Source organism: Zeugodacus cucurbitae, chromosome 2 (genome assembly GCF_028554725.1).
Source record: "Zeugodacus cucurbitae isolate PBARC_wt_2022May chromosome 2, idZeuCucr1.2, whole genome shotgun sequence".
NCBI classification, from domain to species: Eukaryota; Metazoa; Arthropoda; class Insecta; order Diptera; family Tephritidae; genus Zeugodacus; species Zeugodacus cucurbitae.
In genome coordinates this window covers 7,683,458-7,707,072 of record NC_071667.1, presented here as the reverse complement: position 1 = coordinate 7,707,072, position 23,615 = coordinate 7,683,458, and the positions used below count along the sequence as shown (strand labels likewise).

Below are 23,615 nucleotides of genomic sequence, written 5' to 3'. Positions count from 1 at the left end.
CAACGTCCGAGTCTGACTCTTCAGACATACTACGCTCAATATCCTCCTGAGTTAGATACCTTTTCGTCATCTAAAAAACATATTGGGACAAGTTATTATATGTCCCAATTTTATAAAATGAACTCTAACTTACCCTATAATAGCAAAAAACACCACTAAACAATTAAATGTAACAAACCGAACACTTTTTTATGCAAACAAATGCAAATTTTGTTGATCACGCTTTTATTTCGACCGATTTCAGCAAATTAGCGAAGCCAACTGATCAAATTTCACGTATATTGCGAAATACTTTGTCATGTGGCGTCTATGCGCTGAAATTTACCGCTATCTTTTTGTTTACAATTAAAAATATACACTTAAATCTGTTTGTGGGACTAATTATATAGGCAATCGCATGCACAGTAAAGAAAATACGAAAGTTAGTAATTTGGTGGGATGTATTATCCCAGTAGTCCCGAAAGGGTTAAATATAGATAAACATTTTACAATTATTATTTTAATTTATTTATTTATCTGGTTTACATCCATTTTATTAACATAGTTTTAGTTTAAAATTCATTAAAATTTTTTAAATTTATTTTCATTTAATTGCAGTAACAAACATTTAAAACATTATTTTATGAAATTTTTGCGAATACATACATATTTATTTATTATTTTATATAGTATGTATACACAAAAGATTGTGCTCTACAACGCAGTAGTGAAGAAGGCACATAGTAGTGTATTTTTGTAAATGAAAATTAAATATTATTGAGGTTGGGCATTGATATTAGGAATATTTGTTGAAATAATTAATAATTAATTAATACAATAATAGGAAGTGAATATTTACGTATAACGTTTAAGTATATTCTACAAGATATTTAAGCTTGTTAAAATACAAAAATATTAATAATAAAAAATATTTAATTTAATGAAATTTAATAAATAAAAAAATTAAAATTTTTTTCTTAATATTTTACAGAAAGTTGCATATACATATATTTGTTTAAATGCATATTAGTTTGAACATTTCTTTATGAACAATCTTTAAGAAAAATGATAATAATATAAACATTTCATATTGGTATGTTTGATACAATAGGCACTACATAAAGGATAGTCCATATGGAACACCGAGTGTTAATGTAAAAAATTGACAGAATAGATTTGGAGAAGTGAAGCGCCTCTTCTATGACAATATTTCGAATAAAATATATAACTTAAAACGCATTACAGTTAGACGGTATCCTGGTACCGGCACTGTAAGTTCGCTTACTGCAGTCATATCACCACTACAAAGCAATAATTTCCGTTAAGCTTAGCGCTTAATCGTGCTTTATCTCCGGTTGCAGATCCATCCATGAGTTGACGCCATTACTGGATATCTCTGGGTCATTAAGTGGGATTTTGAGCTAAATAAAAAAAAATCAAATTTTAATAAAATATTTACTTATATTAAAAAAATGCCGCTCACCATGCCCATAATGGGACTGCCGCCATAGAGGAAGCCCTTTTGCGAACACACAGTCACCTCCAATTCGGTTTGTGCGAGCTCAGCAGTCGAAATGAGATATTCAAATGTCGCCTCAAAAACGGGATTGCAATTGTCCTTGATCACCATCGTCTTACGTTTCGATTCTTTGCTACGTCCTGGCAGTAGATAGAGTTTAACATAGGGATCCGGTATGCTAGAGGGATCACGTAATGGCAGATACATGATTTTATGCACCGTAACGGAGAGTTTCTGACGTTGTACGCTATAGCGTATGGAAAGTTGTATGCGACCGAGACCGTATTCACCGGCCGAGCTAGTCAAATCGGGCATACGATGTGTGAGCACTGCATCGCCCGACTCGAGTGCAGCTGAGTAGGGTGTGGCAGCAGGTGAGGCATTCATTGTTGTGACTTGCTCCTCGGCAATGGGTGATTCAACCGAAATGCGACTAGTTTGTGATTGCAGATCCTAGGAATGTTAATGACAGAGAAAGTTGGGTCAAATATATTTTATGATTATTATAGTATGAGCATTTACCTTAGCGCTTTCCTGTGTGGGCGTCTTTAGCGAGCTCGAACGCGTTAGCGCAGCTGATGAATCTGGTGAACCTGCATTTAGCTCTGTCTCCTCTATTATCTCGGCTGGCTTGAGTATGCGCAGTGACAGCGACATAATCAATTTCGATTCAGGTCCAGATTTCTGCAGTTGGAAAGGCTGTGAAACCAACTCCATGTTCTTTTTGGGTAACAATAGATTTAGCGGGTAAGTGTACTGGCCAATATCATTGCCGGTCTTCTGGTCCACAACGCGTATTTGAAGCGATTCATTTTCCGGATTGCTCACCAGGAAAGTGAAACCCTGTTCCCAAACCGGTGAATCATCACGCATAATCATTGCAGTCTGCTCTTTATGCTTGCCAACCATGGCGATTAGGTAGGGATCGGGTTTGGAGCTTGTGCGCGCTTGCTGTTGTATGGATAGGCGATATATTTGTTTATGTTTGTTTTAGGGAAGAATTAAATAATTATTATTACCTTTAAGTTCTTGGCAGAATCGATGAAGACCGTCAGCAGTGCAGTGCTCATGGAAGTTACGCGCAGTTGTTGAGTTTCCAATAACGCCGCTTGTAAATCATTAGGATCGGCAGTTAGTTTATACCATTGCATGCGTACATGTAAGAGTCCATGTTTGGCGTCCTCCAAAGTTAGCCACTGTGCAAATAGAAAGATATGCGTTGAAAAAATACCAACATTCGGTACTATGGATAATATATTTACCGTATCCACAATACCGCGCTTGATCACATTGGAAATCTCGATGGTAGCTCTAGAAGGTATACAAGGATTAGTGTTGGTATCAAATTATATTTGAGAACGTTACTAATTAGAAACTTTTGGATGAACTCAAGGAAATCAAATTGTATTAAAGAACGTGTAACTCGGTTAAAATATGATTTAATGACTGAAAATAGTTTGGGTTCGTTATAGTTAGTTTGCTTAATATTTCGAAAGCTGCTAGTTATTTTACGGTAAATATTTTTTAAGCCTGTACTGACAAAAAAATGATCGTTGAGAAACCCAAGGTGTTGCTTAGAATTAAAATAAATGTTCCCGAAGTGAAGCAAATTTATTCCTCCTTAGGTCCTCCTAAAGTACAGGTTGTAGATGAGGTTCTTCTCATCCCGTCTTCCACGACAACATCATCTAGTCATCGTAACCGGTAATTCTCAATAAATTTATCTATTGTATTACTTCAGAATTTTTCAAGCTGAGTTTGTAAAAAAAATGTGGAACGCTTCACGATTTTGCGTGTCATCCTTGCGCAGGGGCCATGCTAATCTTCTCTGTATCGTTCCAATTTTAGTATATGTTCTGCCGAAGCAAGAACAAAATGAACTGTTCTTAATTCATACTTATAATGTCCATAAGACGAAAGAGCACATGAGAATTGAAGCAATTGAATGCGGACGTGAATGAAAAATGCAACGAAAATGCATAGTAGACAGCTGCATGTCCTTTAGGGGTTGCGGTGAGTCCTTTATCTGAACGAACTAACGCACGAGCATAAGTATGTGCGTATGTCGATATAGATGCCACTGGGTAAAGTAATATGAAGCCGGCACTCAAGGAAAGTAATATTAAATTTATCATTTACTCAATAAATAGAAAAAATATTATTTTATATTGCCAATTGATTGAGCAATGCAAATACAATTGTATAATCTAGCAGCTCATCAACAAACGCAAAGATGGTGTCCTTGACAGTGGTTTCCAGGTAGCGTTCAGCCTAGCTACGTATATATACAAACATACATCGTTCGACTGCTTAATATACATAAATATGTACTTGTTAAATATATACATCAAAACACCTAGCTACCTTAGCGTAGAGACCAAGCAAGCAACCTGAGCAACAGCATAAACAAGCCATAATTTCCCAACCCACTTTTCAGTGCATATCTATTTAGTAAGTGTCTACAGCTAATGCTTGGTTAAGATATTCGTACAGTTGATTTACTACACGGCAAACACATCATTTGAGGTGTAAAGCGATTCATAATCCATTGTGTCAACAGAACCTCAACAAGGTACTTCATCTCAAATAACAATAGTCAACGACAACAAAGCATAATGATTTCACGTCGCGATAAGCTTTTGAATTTGCCTTGGACACAACAACGTTACGAACACCATCGTGCCAATCTCCGTTCAGCTAAACCGGCCATCGATATGCGTACACCACCCATTTACTCGCATGTCATACTCAAGCCGAAGAAGGTGCAAAACGAGAAGGAGCGTTTGCAACGCATTGAAGTGGAGAATGTGCGACTCTTGCAGAAATTGGGTGATATTATGAAGACGAAACGTATGTCGGATTTGTGGCTGGCACCGAGACCCAAGTAAGTAGAGCTCAGAAGCAGGGCAGGACTCCACAAGGGGTTTAAAGTGTTCCACGAAAGTTTAAATATTTTTTTTTGCTAATGAGCTTTTACACATTTTTTCTTTCTTGCAGTTTTTTAAATCGTGAAAAGTTATTTGAAACACGCCCTTATTCGAGTTTACCGAAATTGATTACTATCTATGGTCCAACGTCTCCAGAACTTGAAACGAACGCACCAAGCGCTTTGAAGTCGCCGAATTCAAAATTGTCGCGCCGATGTCCGACTTGTAGCGGTAGACCCGAGCGCACGCAAGTGGTGAGTAAAGAAATAATAGCCTAGTCCTTGTGAGAAATAGAAGAACTTTGAGGTCCAAGGTTTAATTTTTTCTGATTCAACACTTAAATTAGTTTGTCTCTTGACTGTTTTGTGTGAAACTTTTTAAAGAGATCTTCATACATTATTCTCAATTGGCACCGGATCATTTAAAGAAGTACAAGTCCTTATATATTTTTATTCCCTTTGAAATTTGATTTGAAATTATAATGAGTTTTGAGAAAATTTTAACTAGAATATTTGATGTGATCTGAAAGAAAGTCTATGGTTTTATGGACCTCTGTTATTATGGAAACAATATTTCATATCATTATGATTGTAGATTTCCAACATTAGGGTGAACATTATTTTTTTAAGAAAAGTTATTGGTTGCTTTGACAGTTATAAACTCTTTATTAATCATATTTTCAGGTCATTCCCGAAAAGCGCATCCCTTGGGAGCCGCCGCGTATTTCTCGAAATGTACAATATGAGAAGAGCTGTACAACTAAAAGATGTTTACATTGTGGCCACCCTAAGAAGGTGGTTGGAAGGAAAACGAATTCAATGGAGGAAGATTGATAAAAAGATGGTTAGAAGAGCAAATTATATTAAAATAAGTACGAGAGAGCGGTTTGAGAGAATGATGAGCAATAACTGCATATAATTTTCAGATTATGGCCACGAAGATACTAAAAATCATAAAGCTTAAACTTATTAAAAATATTTGAAATAAAAATTTTGTTCATAATTCCTTAATAAAAGAACTAAAATTTTGTAATATTTTGAGTTATGCACTTCTATTGTCAAAAACTAAAGTACTTTTTTGCGCATAAAACAAATGCCATAGAGAACTTTTGTATGTAATAAATGACTTAAAGAGCGTTTAAGTGCATAAGTAATTGCCAACCTGCCAAGTGATTCATCATCACCGGTGCGATCCCAATCATACAGTCTCAATACCAAGAAAGTATGTTGCGCCACCTCAACCACGGCCTGCGTTTTCGGGTGGTGGTAAATTTTACATGGTGAGTGAGCGAGAGAAGAAAGAGAAGGAGAGAGGGGTACACAAGAAAAAAAAAGCCAAATAACAACTTTTAATATATTTCTCTTAGTTACTTTTTGAATTTCTAAACACCATATTGCATGTACTGTTATATAGAAGTATACCGTTATATATACTACTAACAATATTTGCATAATTGCTCTACCAACTCTTGCTACTGGTGACGCACATTTACATAATTAAATAAATATAAAAAAATATTTGACTCAAGTTCAACAAGCAAAGAAGTCTACCAAACATTAAAGAGTGTGTTTATATTCTACTTTTGCTACTTTCACTACTACAGACATGTGCTTAGTTAAATTACGAAGTTTTTTGTGTTTATTTACTTAATTATATAAATTCATGCAATTACGAGTTCCACACAAGAGGTCACGGGGCGGGTTGTCATGCTATATACGTGTTTTTTTTTTTTTTTGGTATATTTGTACTGTGTCAAGTGGGGTCAGGAGATTAATGGAAGAGTGAATTTTTGGCTCGAAAGAAAAAACTAATTTCATAAACAGTCTCAAGAGGTTGTGCAGCATAAACACTCGTTGAGAGTCACGTTGTCAATGTAAAGAGACTAAAGCCTATAAGTTTGATTCCAAGAAAACCAAAGTGAGGAAAGTTTCTGATTGCCGTTCACTTGGGAGTGGCCAGGAACGATTATTTCGCATACGACTCAAGCAGCTCAAGACTTCCGGTTTTAGACCAAGTATCCTCTGGGTAGCCAACAGACATCCGTTTGAAGGCGAAGCCCGCTTCTGCGGTTGTGCGTACGGTTTGGGACCACCACATAAAAAAATCTTCCCAATGAAGGACATAACAGAGCCTCGGAAGTGAACTCAGATACTGGGTAAATTATCTGGTGTGGGTTATCCACCAAAATAGCGAAAGAAAACTCAGTTTTTGTCTTTTAAAATTTCATTGCTTCACGACGCAAATTACTAAATGATGGCTAATATGTTCAGAACTCTAACAATATAACTTGGAAAGACGATTTAGCTTATGGAAGAATATAACAAAGCGAAAAGAAAGTTAAAAAATAAAAGGCAAAATAAAACTCAGCATAGTAAGCACTTTTATACAACGGTTGGTTAGTAAGGAACACAATTAACTTAGTTCATTTAGAGCTAATCTTTTGGAACAAGAAAAATATAAAAACAACGAACAAAATTAAAATAAAGCAAATAACTAAAGAAACTCAAAAAACACAAAACAAATTTCTAACAAATGCGATTAGCAAACCTGCCCAGAAAATCATCGCTCGGACTACCGGGAATATCTGAATCCCATAGATGAAAGACGACCTTAAGATCCAAAGTGCCGTCAGCAAACGCAGGGGCCTACAAATACATATCTGATAAATGTGTTGAATGCTACGTCGCTGCCATTCGGTAAACATTTTAATTTCATAAATTTGGAAGTATTTTTACGGCGGCAGCACTCGTGCCACTTCGTTGGTATGTAAGCTATTCGTGTTAATTAGAGTTGAGACAACACAAAACACAAAAGGTAACGGAGTTTTGTACAAAAAAGTGTTGGAAAGCGTCATGCAGAGACAATTTACGGTAGTTTTTTTGGTAAGAGGGTAAGAGTTTGGGAAATTATTTAATTGAAGTGTAAAAAGAAATACATATGTGATGCGCAAAAACAAGCTAGCGAACTACTCACGTTAATTACGATATACTCGCTTCGACACTTACAAGTGTGGGTGTTCGCGGAGCCAATGGGGTGTGGGTGATGTGCTACGGTATGAATATGACATTTATGTTTGTAGGCGTGTTTATGTTTGTTGTGTTTAGGTGATGAACTTGTTAATACCAATGAGTGTATTTTAATGAGTTGTGAGAGGTTTTTGTAAAATTTAATTTAATCATTTTTTTGGCATTTATAATATTTATATATTTTTATAATATTATATTATAATCATATAGTTGAAATATTATTTTTCTTAATACCAAATTACATTTTTATTTTTATTTAATATTTATATATTATTTTTTTTTTATTTTTCTTTTATTTATTTAATCAATTTATATTATTTAATGTTGAAAATATTCCTTTGACTTACCTGCCCAATCGCTCATCGTCTTTGCCATTATCCAAATCGAATACCGTTATATCAACACTTTGACCCAGTTCAACAAATACTTTAGCCTTTTCAAAGTGGTTGTTGTTTTGTTTTTAGTAGATTGTATGTTTTGAAATATTTTTTGGATGATTTTTAACGTTTTGGAAATTTGTTTGGTTTTTGAAAATGCAAAGTGAAAACCAAAAATGAAACAAAATAAAAATTAGTATCAAGAGTATAGAACAATAGTACATACATAAATTTGTAGGATAGTGTAAGGTGCGATAGTTTGTAAACACTCACAAAACACACATTGAGGGTTGTGAGAAAAAGTTTAGAGGTGTTCAAAATTTTTCAAACAAAAACTGGTTAGACATGCCAAACGTGAAAAACAAAAACAATTTTGCAATTTTGGTTTTTGAAAACTCAGCTTTTGCATTGTGCGTAAAAAAACATTTTTTAGTATTTTTTATATGTTTGATAATTATATTTGAATTAGTAGATATATTTAAAAAAAATATATGATTTTATAAAAGGATATTAAAATTAAAAAAAATACTTTGAAAATACAATAATTTTATAAAAAATAATTTTAAATTATATATGTTTTTTTTAATTGTTTAAAATTAATTGTTTTTTTATTGTTAAAAAAAGTGTTCAATTAGTTTTAATAAAAAAACAACAAATTAAAAAAAAATAAATTAAATAAAAAATGAATTATTTAAATTAAATAAATAAACAGAAAATTAAATAAATTTATTTTTTTAGTTTTGTAAACATTTTCAAAATATGTTAAAAATTTAATACTAAAAACCATTAAAAAATATTTTTAAATATTTATATTTCAAATATATATAATTTTTTTTTTTAATTTTTCGTATTTCGATACCCTTTATTTGTAGAGTATAATATTTTCAAAAATAATTTAGTTGTACATTTAATTAATAAATACATATATAAAAAATTAAAAAAATTGTAATAATATCAATAAGTAATTGCTTACCTCGCACCAGTAATCCCATTTGGGATTAACATTATTCTCAATGATTTGCGTTTTGAACTCTTGTGCGCCCACATTAATCACAGCATAGGGATCAGACTTGCCCTTGCCCAAAACACCGATATCCTTTTTCATGAGATCCTTAGCCTCGACGACATGTATACGAAGAATGCCCTACAAACCAAACAAACAAGCAAAGCATAACCATATTTTCCAAATACATCGCATATCACTATTATACCTCTGGTTCTGGCATTTTCAAACTAATCGCTGGCACCTCATTACTCAAAGTTATTGGCAGCTTATTTGGCAAGACCATGACCGCACCGATTTGCTCCACAATAATACGACGCAACAAATCACTCAAACCGGGCATATCCATGAAATCGATAACGCCCACTAAATTGAAATCGATATTTGGATTGTTGAGGAAGAAAATCTGCAGACCACCCACCAGTGGCATGGAACGTATGAGTGGTTTCATGACTACACGCACCCAGCCATGTATTTGGAAGTCCTTGATGCCACCCTTCACGCCTCCCAAATAGAAATTGATATCGCAATCGCTGGCATAGAATAAATCTAAATCCATAATAATCTCGTTGCGATCGACATTCTTATCGTAGATTTTGACACCGCCTATGCGTGGTGGTATCGTGCCCAAAATGATGCGATCGAAACGGAAGCCATTCATTTTGTAATTGGAAAGTGCGAGCGCTACATTCGGTTCGATGGTCTCTTTGACTAGAGTGCGTGCAAAATGATTGGCATTGGGCCACACTTGTTTGAGAATCTGTGAGAGGTGGAAGATAAAGTTTAGAGGGGTGTGTTTTTAGGTTGGATAATCTCTATACCTTGTTAACCCATTCACAACGTTCCACATCAGGGAAGTAGACCTATAAAAGAGCGTGTGAAAGTGTAAAAAATAGGTAAGAAGCTGTTAAACACTTATGGGAGATGTGATCCAAGCAAAAAATAACGCGGAACAACGTGTCGTAATGCAGTTTCGGGGAATATACATTTGCTTTAAATTCTGAACATTTCTACTCACCCAAGCTGGCAACTCATCGATGCGCGCCAGTATGACATCCTTTTCAGAGGCCATGGCCGAAGCTTTGGCAATGCTGCGCTTATGCTCCGTGGTTTTGCGCAATTCATCGCGTGCCACTGACAATATAACCGGCGCGATTAGCCACGCAACACTCCAGCCCATATAGCCAACCAAGTAAATGGAACCGACAATGGCGACCTTCTTGAAAACCGTATAGATGACGGAGAAGATGCTATCGCTGCTGGAGGATGCTGTAGGGACTGTTTTTTCGGGATTCACTTCCTTGCTAGCGGCAGCCATTTCACTTTCATCGACGGGTGTTGGTGGACGAGTAGTAAGTTCGGCGAGCGGTGGACGGGGTATGGGCGTATTGGGATCGTACTCCTCGTTTGCCGTGGACAATAGAGGTTCCTGTTGGGCAGTGGTGGTGGTGGAGCTGACCTCCGGGGTTTCGGAAATATCTTCGATGGTGCTAAAAAGAAAAGCGCACATGAGCTGTGTGAGTATGTAGAGCGCATTTTTTGTATCAAATTATTAATTTAAACAGTGGTTAGTTGTCAACAAGCTAGCGCAGTGCTTTCCAAGTGATTTTAGTGATTTCTTGTGTTTGGTGTAAAAGCACAAGCTCATACATAAGCTGACGTCGTGTGCACAAAGTCGATTGTGTCGTGTCTTCTGCTGTCGGCAGCTGTCTAAGCTTGAATTAAAGCGCTGAAGTATGTTATCACGCTCTCATTGAGTCACAGAATTTCAATTAAAGACGCCACTAACAGCAAATTGTGAAATAAGCACGCATGTGACTGATCGACTGACCGAATGTGGGACTTTTTCATGCTTTGCTTTGCCGGCTGCCGCTGTCAGTGGAATCTGTGTGGCGTTATTTAGAATTCGTTCGCTGTGCGGCAACGCATATATATTTATTTATAACTATAAGCATATAAATATTTATATATAATGAATATATAAGCATTAATGAAAGCCAAAAGCGTTAGGCGAATTCATCAGTGGCGAAGCTTTCAACAAATTCACTACGCTAAATAATAATAATAACAAATATGAACATTTAGCGAAGAAAGCAACAACAATTATTTAACGTATTGTATATATAAGATAAACGAAAGGAAGAAGAATAAAAAATATGAGATAAATTAGTACTACAGAGGCGCAAAATTCGTGATAATCGTGAGTTTATACAAACATACATATGTATATATACATAGATGTATATAGAGCCATCTGTTTACATATGGATGCTGATGATGTCATCTCCCAGTGCCTAACACAATAAAACTGACTTTGGCATACTTCGTAACTTATTGTGATAATACTCAAACCAAACAAAGAAAAAACATTTTATGGAAATAAATAACACAAAACCGATAAGAAATTCCTTTTGTGGGTATTGTTGTGACCTTGAAATACCTAACGAAGGGTTCAGTATACATACATATGTTGAAATGTACATGAAATACTTTCGCAATTGCTTACAATAACAGATGCTGGAAATGTTTTAGAAATGATTATTCAGTTTTAGAGAAATTCCATTGCGGTCGTAACCACAACAGACCGGTCAAGGAATGTCAATAGCAGTATGAAACACAATTCTCTGAAACTAAGATATTTACTCATATTATATGTACATGTTTAGATTCATTAGAAAACAACGAGACAGTTTATACGAGTATTTGGTCCATATTGGACGTTAGTGACAGATAATATACTTACACCGATTTCGCTTCGTTTTGAAAAAAGTTACGTATTTTACCATGAATATTAAGTAAAAAGCTAATTAGATTTTAAATTTTTAACCACATTTTGGAAGATGGGATAAAGAAAGTGTGTGAAGGTCAGAGTATCTAGGTTCTTTAGGGACCTACTTGAGATTGTCATATATTTTATAAAACTTGTAAAAAATGTATATACTCTCAGTTACTGAGAGATCAGACAGTACCATAAACTTAAATTTTAAAATAGTCATTACAGAACCGTGTGAGGTATTTTCCTAGGTGATTCGGTCTATATAACAAAAAAAATTTCCAATAAATGAATGTTAATGGCGACGATAGTTGTATTAGTTTCAAAGATGGTTCCAGAAAGAAAAAAACAATATAAAGCCTTTTGGTTCCCCTAAAATGGAAAGCATATAAAGCCTTTGGGTTCCCCTAAAATGGAAAGCATATGTAAGAGAGTGGGAATATTTTCTGTTTCGAAATAGAAAACCAGCCTTGTTGAAGATATGACCACTGAAAAATTTCATGTTTTCGAGATATACACTTTTTCTAACTTTTTTTCTAACGTAGGGATATCAAATTGGGAAAATTGCTTTCGAATATAAGGTAATATCGACAATATGCCAATCACCTTTGTATTGAGTATAATATTTTTGGAGAGGATCTTGATGCATATGTAAGCTTTGTCTCTAATCGAACCAAGTAAACCTCGAAACTTTATTAGATTTATTGTGGATAATTAAATAAACAAAAAACAAAAGAAAAGTCACCTTCTATTCCTCTTAACGGTAGTAATTGTAAAAAAACATTGTTTCACTTTCGAATAAAACGATTTGCTGCTATAAATTATGATGGAAGATGATGATGAAGCGCTGAAGGATAATAAAAACTGTATCAATTGGAGTGAAATTGTAATGAAAGCCATATTTTTTCAAGTACGTTAAAGTGCCAGTCGCGAAATGTGAATGTTAACATTTTTTATTTGGACAAAGAAACAACAATTTGATTCCAACAGCTGGCAATTAACACACACACACAATGATATAAGTGTAAAGGCGATGAGTTCTAACGAGGAATGGCTCACAATATTTATGCGTTTTAGTTATATACATATGTAGATATGTATGTGTGTATTTATTCAATATAAAGTACAGTTGTATGTGAGGCTAAAATATGTGTTTTTTGCTGCTTAACCGCCTGAAAAAATGCCGGCAAACTCACACATATTCAGTTCTATATATTTAGGTGCATGTATATAAACAGAAATTGCAAAAAAAGTATGTACTCGTATACAACGTGCAGTCACGCTATGTTTACACGAAGCATTTAACTCAAGTATGTGCTTTTTCAACAAAAAAAATATATATACATAAATATACTGACTCGACTAGAGGAATGGACACATGTATGTGTGTACTAGTTTAAATGTTCACTGAAGTATCCATGTGGATGAAGGCAGCTAGAACGAAGCATAGAATGCCGGTCTCGCTGACTCAGTTTTGTAGCATTTTTTTAACAAATGCTAGAAGCTTTACTCATTAATCATAGAAATAGGAGAAAAAACAAATAAATTCGTATGCACATACATTAACATATGTTTAATTATTGGTGGATCCGTACAAACCTACTTGTTTCATTAAAGTAAAAATGTACGAAGAAAGTACTGTGATAAAGTAGGGCTGACATTTTCAACATGAGTTATAAGTTATATAAAGTATCCATGTGGATGAAGGATACTTCATAAAGAAAATTTAAAGCTGATAAAAACGAGAAACATTATTGTGCCCTTATCTTAGTGCGTTTAGTACATTTTATATAGAGTTCTCGGAAGTTATGCTTGATATCCGACACAAGCTTTCAAATGACTTTGTATGAGCCAGTATTAGCAGCAAATCGCTTCTAAGTTCTAAGAAAGTGAGTTCATACTTGAGATTGAGATTTTAGAGAACATATGACAAAATAATTTATGTATGCACTTTTGGAACTCCAAGAAACAGTGTACTTCAATGAGGCGTGTCACGGAGGAGGATTTTGACTGTGGAACATGTATTTGAAATGCAAATGAATTGAACGCATGTCATCAAGCTTGACAATTCTAGAGTCTTTGAAGTTAGTTTTCATAAAATTTTCTTAAGGGGGTATTCTGGTCCAGAATTTTGAAAAAAAAATCGATTTGAAAGTTTAGACTTTCAAAAATATGACCTTGGAAGGATTTTTCAAAATTCTACTTATTTTCGGAGATACAGCCGATTTTGTGACGTGGCGTCCGAACCGGCCGAGCGGTCTCCTAAACATTAAACGCGTTTTTCTCGAAACTACTTTTTTTGAGGTGGTTGACATGATATCTCAAGTTCTACTGAACCGATATACAATTCTTTATACAATGCTCTATCGTGTCTGCCTTGGATTTCCAAATATTTTGATTTCAAGTATTTTTAAAAAATTCGAAAATGTTCGAAAAAATCGGGTCAAAAAATTTTTTTTTTCAAGTCGACGCCATTTTGTTATTTTTTTTTAAATGGTCAACCCGATAACGACATCCTCACTAATGAAGAATCTTCTTGTTTTTTTGTGTTTAAGATCTCTACAAGGGTTGAAATCACGTCAACCAGGACGCACCGTTTTTTTGAAGCCACCACTCCACTCGACGAATTTTGTTTTTTTGCAATTTTTTTATATTATTAAAATTACATTTATATTATTAAAAGGTTTTTCATTTTTTTATCTCAGTTTAAAAAATTCATGCGTCTAGACCAGAATACCCCCTTAAGGGTCTTCAAAATTAACACCTATGTTCCATCATCTATTATGGAACAAACCAAAAAAAACTGCTGATTTGATTGGAAAAATCAAAAAGCTACTTCAGAAGTGGACTGAGGATGATAGAACGTAAGCCTGAATCAATGCTACGTTGGACCTACAGTATCTAGTTCCTATTATAAGATCAAGTATATTAATAGTGTAAATTCTCAGTAACCTGTTGTGAGATACCACAAAAAAGCGGCCGGAATGTTTCGATGTAATTTTTGTCTGAAACAAAGTCGATGCTTCTTTAACTAGTTTTGCTTTTTTCCGCCTGGATAAGAAAGCGAAGCGAATGGGTCTGGAGGTGAATGAGGATAAGACGAAATATCACCTGCCATCAAACAAACAGTCAGGGCGCTCGCGTCTCGGTTCCCATGTCACTGTTGACAGTCATAACTTCGAAGTCGTAGATAATTTCGTATACCTGGGAACCAGAATCAAGAACAATATCAGCCTCGAAATCCAGCGCAGAATCACTCTTGCCAACAGGTGCTACTTTGAACTGAGTAGGCAATTGAAAACTAAAGTCCTCTCTCGACGAACCAAAATCAAACTCCACAAGTCGCTTATCATTCCCGTCCTGCTTTATGGTACAGAAGCGTGGACGATTTATGGTCCTCAGAACATTGGCAACGGCGAATACCGCAGACGATGGAAAGATGATCAGGTGGAGAGCAACCTGGTTACACTTGGGATTTCCAACTTGCGCTGAATTGCTAAGGAAAGAGATGAATGGCACGCTGTTGTCGATTCGGCTCTAACTGGCTAAACGGTTTCTACGACAATTACATATGTACATACATACTTGAGTGTAATGGTCCAAGACATTCTTTTTATATTTGCAACAGAATGAGCTAACGTGGAAGGTCGGATCGTTTTAAATTACCTTAAAAGACTTCGGGCAATGCCTCTCAAATATAATATTTATACAAGGCATAATTGAAATTTTTACGCCAAAAGAAGTACGCATTTGCGAAATTTTGCAATCTCTTTTATCCATCATATCCAAAAATATGTGTATGTACATGTTTATATCGATAAAAATATCTGAAAGTGTCATAAAAGGTAGATAAAACTGACATATGAGCAAAGAACCGAAGTCTTCAGCAAACAATTCAGCAAATGCAAACTCAAACAAAAGCGATAAATAGCATTGAACGGAATTGCTGTATGACTAATTTAAGGCAGAATGAATAAACAGCAAGCTATAAAGAACTAATTTTTCTAATACCGACCGTATATATGTTTGAGTCTATTCTATTTGGATTAAAACAACCTTCAAGTACACACAGACACAACACTCATATTGACACATATTTCCTTTAAAGGTGACTCAACAAGTGGCTGCATGCCACCAGCAACACAGCAACAACAATTGCTGTGAAGCTTTTTATGTTTTATGTATGTATGTATATACATAAGTATGCTTTGTAGCCCACCTGTTGCTTGTTTGGCAGCATAAATCTTTGAAGCAGAGGCAATAGCCGCAAGCGAAAACAAATTAAAGTTCGTGAGGAAATTCTTAATGCAGAAAATGCTTACAAAACTGAAAGTATTGTTTACATAAATATAGATTTGAATATAGCTTGTTTACTTGTAGAATGTCGTAATTAAAAAAATGTGTTTTAAAACAAGTAAGGAAAGGCTAAGTTCGGGTGCAACCGAACATTTTATACTCTCGCAATTTATTGAAGAAATTTTATTAAGATAACACCCAAATTTACCTATAAATTCGGCACAAAATTGAATGGAATAACGAAAATCGTCCTATATAGTATGAGGGCTGAGGTAATTCCTGAACCGATTTCATTCAATTTCACCAGCAAGGTACACTATATCCAAGACTATACACTCATTTAATTTCGCTAAGATATCTCACATATTAATCAATACATATATGCATATTAAAGCCCACCATATTTTTGAAAAGCCTAATTATGTATATGGGAGCTAGGAGATGTTATTATCCGATTTTAATAATTTTTGGAACTGAGACACACCATTAGAATAAACAATTTCCTCTGAATTACATTAAATTATCAGAGAGATTTATCCATATTTTCGGTTAAAATTTACCCTTAGGCGCGGAGTTCAACATGTTCGATAACAGGGGCCTTAAAAAGTTATAGTCCGTTTTCGACAATTTTTTCTCAAGTGAAGCCAGAGATGATATGTACAATTTGTGTAAAGTTTTATTCCGCTATCTTCATTGGTTCCTTATGTATACATTATAAAGTGAAGGAATCAGATGGATTTCAAAATTCAGTTATAAGGAAAGTAGTCGTGGTTATGAACCGATTTCATCCATTTTTCACATGTGTCATCAGGGTATCCTGAATTTCATTAAAATTGGTCGGGTAGTTCCTGAGATATGGTTTTTGACCCATAAGTGGGAGATGCCACGCCCATTTTTCATTTTGTAAAAAAAGCAGAGTGCAGCTTCCTTCTGCTCTTTCTTCTGTAGAATTTAGTGTTTCTGACGTTTCTCGTTAGTGAGTTAACCCACTTTTAGTCATTTTCAACCCAACCTTTGTATGGGAGGTGGGCGTGGTTATTATCCGATTTCTTTCATTTTTGGACTGTATAAGGAAACGGCTGAAATACACGACTGCAGAAAGTTTGGTTTATATAGCAGCTTTATTTGCGAGTTATATACAAAAAACCGATTTGAGGGCGGGGTCACGCACACTTTTCCAAAAAAATTACATCCAAATGTGCCCCTCCCTAATACGATGTTCCAAATTTTATTTTCATAACTTTATTTATGGCTTAGTTATGACACTTTATAAGTTTTTGGTTTTCGCCATTTTATTCGCCATCGCCGATTTTGCCCATTTTCGAAAGAAACCTCCTCAGGGTGCCAAGGAATACGTGTTCCAAGTTGCGTTAAGATATCTAAATTTTTACTCAAGTTATCCGTTGCACGGACGGACGGACGGACAGACAGACATTCGGATTTTGACTCGTCTCGTCACCCTGATCATTTTGATATATATAACCCTATATCTAACTCGTTTAGTATTATGACTTACAAACAACCGTTAGGTGAACAAAACTATAATACTTTCTTAGCAACTTTTGTTGCGAGAGTATAAAAATACTTCCACAAAAAAAAAATTAATACAATAAAATATAAGAAAATCAAAATTGTCTTCACTGCACTTAGTCAGTTTTTGCTGTCAACCAACCAGTGCTTTAGTACTACCATTACCAATTGTGTTAGTGTTAGTAATAAACAACAACAACAACTAAAACAATATATTTGCCAAAGTGCCATAAAAGTGGGCGTGTCACCAGGGGCATCAAACCGTTACCACATACACATCGTCCGAGCAGCCGCGGCAGCACGACATTAATGAAATTTTCGCGTGGCGACGACAACGCATCGCCCCAAAACGGTCGCAGTCGCAGTCACAGTCGTTGCCAAAAGTGTGTGCCCGCTACGGAATTTTGGTTGAGTCGTTTGTTTGCTTCGCAGTCTATGCAAATTGTACGAATTTCTTTACAATGCCTTTAAGGGTGAATGGCTGGCGCGGATGCTTGAGCGTCATCTGTTGGGGAAATTTCCGGGATCTAACTAATTTTGTACTTTTGTTCGTCGTGTAGTTTTTAAAGAATTATGCTGTTTATGTTGTTGCTGCCGTTGTTGTTTTTGTTGTTGTTGTTTTCGTTGATATTGACTCAATTCAAAAGCTCACCTCATTTTCGCGGCGTTTTTTTTTTCTTAGCAAAACAGCAAAGTGTTTTCGTTGTCTTAAATTGTGTGCGGTGTTTGTTGTTCTGCTTGTTGTTGTTATTTGTTATAGTTGTTGTTTATGTTGCACGAATGTTTTTGTGTGTATTTGTTCGAATGTGTGCCAATAAAATGGACGTGTTTACACTTGACGTGATTTATATTGTTTATAACGAATATTTATTTGTATTTATTTATGTACGCAATCAAAGCCAATTAATTACAGCACGTTGATGAAATATTTTACATATGTACATATATATAATATGTATGTACATATGTTGGTGGCCGGCGTAGAGTGGCAATAGGAAAATGGCAATAAATATGCAATTAATTTACTCTTAAGAGCCAGCAAATCAGACATACACAGAAACATGCGGGAACACAAACAGCGCTTTACCGTTATGTATCATTGCGCCTAGGTAAGTGAGTGTCGAAAGCACAGTTGCGTTCCCGGTCAATTGACCAACAAGTGGTTGTTGTTGCTAATTGTATATACACACACACACTCATACAGGTACGCCCACACACACATATATATTTATACAAGCTTGCTTGTGTGCGCTGACATGCCTTTGCTGTGTTTGTTTACATTTTTGTTTGCATGCTCGCGCCTTGTTGTGTATTTGTATGTGTGCTGGCCATTTAATTGGGTCATAATGAAATTAAACAGACGCCTTTTTCGACATTCAACATATGCTAAAGCATTTTTTGGAATTCTTTGTTTTTGAAGATTTTGAAATTTATTTAGAGATAATCTGAAAGCGAATCTATTTTCGAAAATTAATTATATGGAATATTGTAATATGTTGTGATACCGAGTGAAAGTATGTTTTAAACTGGGTACAAGGCCAGTATTATCAGATGGATTTGATTGAAAATTCTTCGTGACTGAAAACTCGAAACATTTTTTGCCAGTGAAAGTAAGAAAAAATTTCTAAAATTTTTGGTTAATAAATAACACAAGTTTACAAATTCAGGTCAACTTTTGGATCTGAGCAGAAAATAATGATTCTTAACTATATTTGATATGCTGAATTCGAATATGCATTTAGTTTCTTAAGATTGATTCTAGTTTCCGAGTTCTCGCATGATAGCACCATTGTGCTATAAATAAGTGATTAGAGCAAATAAAAATGCAGAGACAGTGTTGCAAAGTTGATTCAAAGTGGTTTTGTTACGTTTGTGGTAGTTGAATGATAAAAAAAAAATAATAACAAATCCGCTCAAAGATGCGTATCTGCATTACTTTGGTTTCAGAGTAGCAGACACTCATAAGTCATGGATACCGAAATTTATTTGTAACGCATGCAAAATAAAGCTGTATAAGTGGTCATTGAGACAACGTGAGTACTTTTCCTTTCAATGCCAGCGCTCTCGAGAGAACCTAAAAACCATGTAAATGATTGCTACTTTTGTTTGATGAAAATTAAGGGCATCTTTTCAAAATATCGTTTACCACTTTCTTGGTAATCACAAATCCCCTAATTTTAAGGAAATTATTGGCGATATGTTGCAAAATTATCGAAAGATTTGAGCTAAAATGTCTCTAAAGATCCATTTTCTGCATTCGCATCTCGATTTTTGCCCGAAAACTTGGGTGATACGAGCGACGAACAAGGAGAACGGTTACACCAAGATCTAGCCAACATTGAAAGAAGATACGAAGGATTTTGGGATGAAGGCATGGTGAGCGACTACTGTTGGACTCTAATACGTGAAACAGATACTAAACAATACAAAAGGCAAAGTTCCACCAATCTTCATTTCTGATATGTTACTTTTAAGTTAATAAAATGAATATTATTTGACAAAAATCATAAAAAATTAAATTCTTGATTATTTCAAAAACTAGAATCAATCTTAAACAACGAAATGAAGATTCGGATTCAGTGTCATCAATTGTCATAGAAACCACTTTTGGTTGCCCAGATCCAAAACCGTGTATACTTGTGTAATTTTCAAAAATTAAAAAATTACAGCCATTTCAGTTAGACTTGAGTATTATTAGATGATCTCAATGTTCAGAATAGTACAAAGCTAAAAAGTGCACTGAAAATTGTGAACTCCTTGAATTTAGTTACGACGCTTTCTTAAAAGTATACAGCTGTGATTTCTTTATGCTTTGAAATAAAGTTTGCCTCCTAGCTCAACTTTGAGGTAAATAAAAACTAAAGTCATTAAAGATTATGGTCAAACGCAGCGCAGTATTGACGCAGTAGAAACATACATACAAATTGAACTACCTCTGAGTGGTCGACGAAGGCAATATTTAATGCTACAAATACAAGCCAACCAGATGTAACCCACTTACAAACACATTAAAATGACTTTTTGTACGTATTTTGGTTCTGATATCAATCAAGTTTAGCATATTGAAGTTCGAATAGAAAAGAAAAAGCTAGCTAAAGAACAAAAGTAATCAAAAGTTATGAACAAAAGGTTGTAAGAGGTGAAAAATTGGTTGAGAAGGGTGAAGATGTGTTTAATTTTGAAGGTTTTATAAGAGGGAAAAATATTCAAAAAGTCTTCGATTACATTAAAGGGTGTCTAATAGCAATTTTTATACGAATAATCGGTACTAATAGAGCCCTAAGAATGTGTATTATGAAGTACTATAAGATATTTTTCGAACAGAAAGATACTGACTTGCGAGTAACTACACCCTCAAAGAAGGAACAAAAAAGATAGACTCGTATACCTTCAATTTATCCAAAAGAAACATTGTTTATTTATTTTAATATATAATATTATATATGCGTTAAAACAACATATTTACACTAAAGGGTTTCATTAATGATTCTCAAGCAAACAAGGTATACATACACCTTCATTAAACCCATGGAAAAAAATTCACAAAGAAGAAATTTGTTTATTGAAATATTTTGTACTTTTTTATGTAAGAATTTTTAAAAGAGAAAAAATTTCGAAATTTTCTTTTTGTATATTTTTAAAGAAGTATTTGCAAATCACACCACCAGCTTAAGTATTTGGTAACCTACTATTTCATAAACTATATTTTTGAATATTTATTGAATATTATTTATAACTATTTCATATTTTAAAATACAAAGCGTTTCACTCAATTATCATTTTTAAAAATATTTATTATGTATTTTAATAATAAAAAACTTTCTATTTTTGTATTTTTATTTCAATTTATGTGTAATTTCGCACACTTTATTGCCTTTCACATTGCCAAACTTTGCCGCCTCCGCATAATATTTCTCAACGCGCTCGCTGCCATAAGCAATTTCACATTTCGTTTTCGATATTTTGCTTGCTTTTTTGTTTGCTTTGTTATTTAATTAAACACGTAGCACAAACGATTGAATAAGATGGCTTGCATTAATTTTAATTTCAAAACAAAAGCGGTTTCGTTGTTCTTAATGTTAGTAGTAGTTCATTAAAATTCCGAAAGCATCGCACAAAACTAACAAAAACAAACCGAAAAATGAAACGAAAAAAAAGAAAAGAAACCGGCTTTGTCAAAAATACAATACGCTGACGTAAATATGTACCAAAGCACTATTCTTTGACCACACTTTTGTTAGCGCTACACTTCTGGTTACCTGCGCGCTTAGAAAGCCGCAAAATGCACCGGCGAAGCCGAAAATCTACGGGCCACAACACAAATGACTTTACACGTTTCTTTATTGTAGTATATAAATCTATATATGTATGTGTGTGTGTATATTATTAGGCAAATTTGACTTTCAACTTGACGCTACGCAAACAATGAACAAACGCAGAATTACAGCGAAGCCGTCAAGCGCACAAACGAAAAACAAAGCGCACAATACATCGACCGCGTTCAAACTGAAGACAATCAAAAGAAGTCTATAGCAAGCGCATAGGTTTTTGTGACTTGAAGATTTATTATGCAGAAAAAATTGCTGTGGAAGCAAGCTTTTGGATTTGAGTGAAAGCTCGCGTTGAGAAGCTCAAAGCTTTTGAGTGAGTGCGGCTCGCTGAGTATGAGTGACTTTTGAGTGTTGTGTTGTGAGCATGCTTTACACTCTTACACATACATAAATACACATATGGAAGCAACATAAAGCATTTCTTGCAGCTTCTTTGTTTTGCTTTGCAAATTCGTAGCGTTTCGTTTAAGCTCTTTTATTTTCGCTATTTTTAGCAAATACTCACTCACTGTATATGTGTGTGTGCTTGTGCAGCCTCTTGGCGCCATTCATGGCTACCGCAAATGACTTGGAAAGCACACGCACAAATGCACAGTGTCGCAGCGCTCGCAGATAGGCCATTGTCAAGTTGGCATGCAACGCAGACGAAATATGTGCCGCACAACTATATAAGTACATACTCAGTTCTTCTGAGTATGCTCAACAGCCACTCGTACATTCTTATAATGCCACATTTCAATTGTTTGCGTTTGTTTAACTTCGGTTTGCTACTTTTCTAGGCAGATTCATTTTTTTTATTTTTCTCCAGCTGTGGGGTTTTTTATTACAGTTTGCCAAAAAAGAAAATATGTGTACGAAGAAAAACTAAGGTAATGCCATGTAAAACAGTAATTACTATCTTTATGTGTATGTGTATGTATATATTCGTGCTTCCTTAGTGACTTCTGCTCGGCCATAATAAGTGAGTGTTAATTAAAGTTACGGAATGTCAGCAAGGAATGTATGAAGGTCCGCTCTGTGAAGTTGTCATGCTTTGTGTATTCGAATGACATCATAGAGAACTAGCCAATTTGATAAACATTGTGTTTATTTGCCATGCTATTTGTATAAGATGGATTTGTATATAGGTGGATCATAAATAGTTAGTAAATATTCTTTTCTACTGGAAATGCTTACAGAATGAGACCAATATATGGCTTTATAGTAGATTAATTATAATAAAAACTTACTACGTGCAGTTAACCTTGCAACCTTGTAAATTATTTAATTAATAAGAGTAGCTTAAGGGGCTATACCAGTGTGACACTTTCAAAAAATCGGCAACGTTCTAAAGCGCGACCGCTCGCAGATATAAGCCTCAATAGTTAAAACTTTAAACGCGTTTTTGTCGAAACGACAGTTTCGAAATTGCTGAAATCACAACTCAACGAGAAATTGACCGATCGACTTCAAATTTAAACTGAGTATTCTTGAATATATTTACTATGCAATGGCCTATGATATTACTTGGTTTGATCTTTCATTAAAAAAACAACCATTTGTTTACTTAAAAAACGACAATTTTTTCAGAATTATGACATTTTGTTAATTTTTGATATTTTTCCTTAACCTTTTTGAATTTTTTGTTTTAGCTACTCATTCGGGCGGAATCATGTCAACTGTTGGGGAACTTTGTTTTGCACCTTCGAAGACAAGCACATAACTCCGTTATTTTTCAATATTTTTGTAAAAAAAAGTCTTAAAATGTAGCTGAAAATATACCTAATAATGTCCAAAAAACTTCGAAACATTCGATAGAGTACTTTCTTAAAAAAAAAAAACAAGAAAAAACGTTAACTTCGGCTGTACCGAAGC

The 23,615-nt window shown here is 34.6% G+C and overlaps 2 protein-coding genes and 1 non-coding gene across 5 annotated transcripts; 1 reads left to right on the top strand and 2 right to left on the bottom strand.

Moving 5' to 3' along the window:
* Positions 1-1,204: 1,204 nt before the first annotated feature.
* LOC105210086 (extended synaptotagmin-2) lies at positions 1,205-22,397 on the bottom strand. 3 transcript variants are annotated; one of them, XM_054225760.1, is made up of 11 exons: positions 22,267-22,397; positions 9,850-10,321; positions 9,653-9,694; positions 9,040-9,591; positions 8,802-8,972; positions 7,799-7,884; positions 2,761-2,809; positions 2,518-2,694; positions 2,021-2,449; positions 1,463-1,951; positions 1,205-1,400 (listed from the first exon to the last, which is right to left on the bottom strand). In XM_054225760.1, exons 1-11 carry the CDS (start codon positions 22,380-22,382, stop codon positions 1,314-1,316), a joined length of 2,670 nt encoding a protein of 889 aa, XP_054081735.1. In that variant the 5' UTR covers positions 22,383-22,397; the 3' UTR covers positions 1,205-1,313. The 3 variants fall into 3 exon arrangements, with proteins under 3 accessions (XP_054081735.1, XP_054081734.1, XP_028894837.2); XM_054225759.1 differs by lacking the exon at positions 7,799-7,884 and adding an exon at positions 6,973-7,070; XM_029039004.2 differs by lacking the exons at positions 7,799-7,884; positions 22,267-22,397 and adding exons at positions 6,973-7,070; positions 17,706-18,049.
* On the bottom strand, positions 3,264-3,370 carry LOC114803712 (U6 spliceosomal RNA). Its single transcript, XR_003752150.1, has one exon. It is a non-coding gene; the product is annotated as a U6 spliceosomal RNA (small nuclear RNA).
* On the top strand, positions 3,464-5,602 carry LOC105210085 (uncharacterized). Its single transcript, XM_011180824.3, has 3 exons — positions 3,464-4,382; positions 4,496-4,679; positions 5,109-5,602. The coding sequence occupies exons 1-3, from the start codon at positions 4,114-4,116 to the stop codon at positions 5,256-5,258; spliced, it is 603 nt and encodes a 200-aa protein (XP_011179126.1). The 5' UTR covers positions 3,464-4,113; the 3' UTR covers positions 5,259-5,602.
* Positions 22,398-23,615: the final 1,218 nt, after the last annotated feature.

Coding starts and splice junctions, on each gene's coding strand:
- LOC105210085 (XM_011180824.3), top strand. CDS start 4,114: ATGATTTCACGTCGCGATAAGCTTTTGAATTTGCCTTGGACACAACAA. Junction 4,383..4,495: donor TGGCTGGCACCGAGACCCAA/GTAAGTAGAGCT, acceptor TCTTTCTTGCAG/TTTTTTAAATCGTGAAAAGT. Junction 4,680..5,108: donor GACCCGAGCGCACGCAAGTG/GTGAGTAAAGAA, acceptor TCATATTTTCAG/GTCATTCCCGAAAAGCGCAT.
- LOC105210086 (XM_054225759.1), bottom strand. CDS start 22,382: ATGGCCTATCTGCGAGCGCTGCGACACTGTGCATTTGTGCGTGTGCTT. Junction 9,592..9,652: donor GTTGTGAATGGGTTAACAAG/GTATAGAGATTA, acceptor CACCTCTCACAG/ATTCTCAAACAAGTGTGGCC. Junction 1,401..1,462: donor GCAGTCCCATTATGGGCATG/GTGAGCGGCATT, acceptor TTTTTTATTTAG/CTCAAAATCCCACTTAATGA.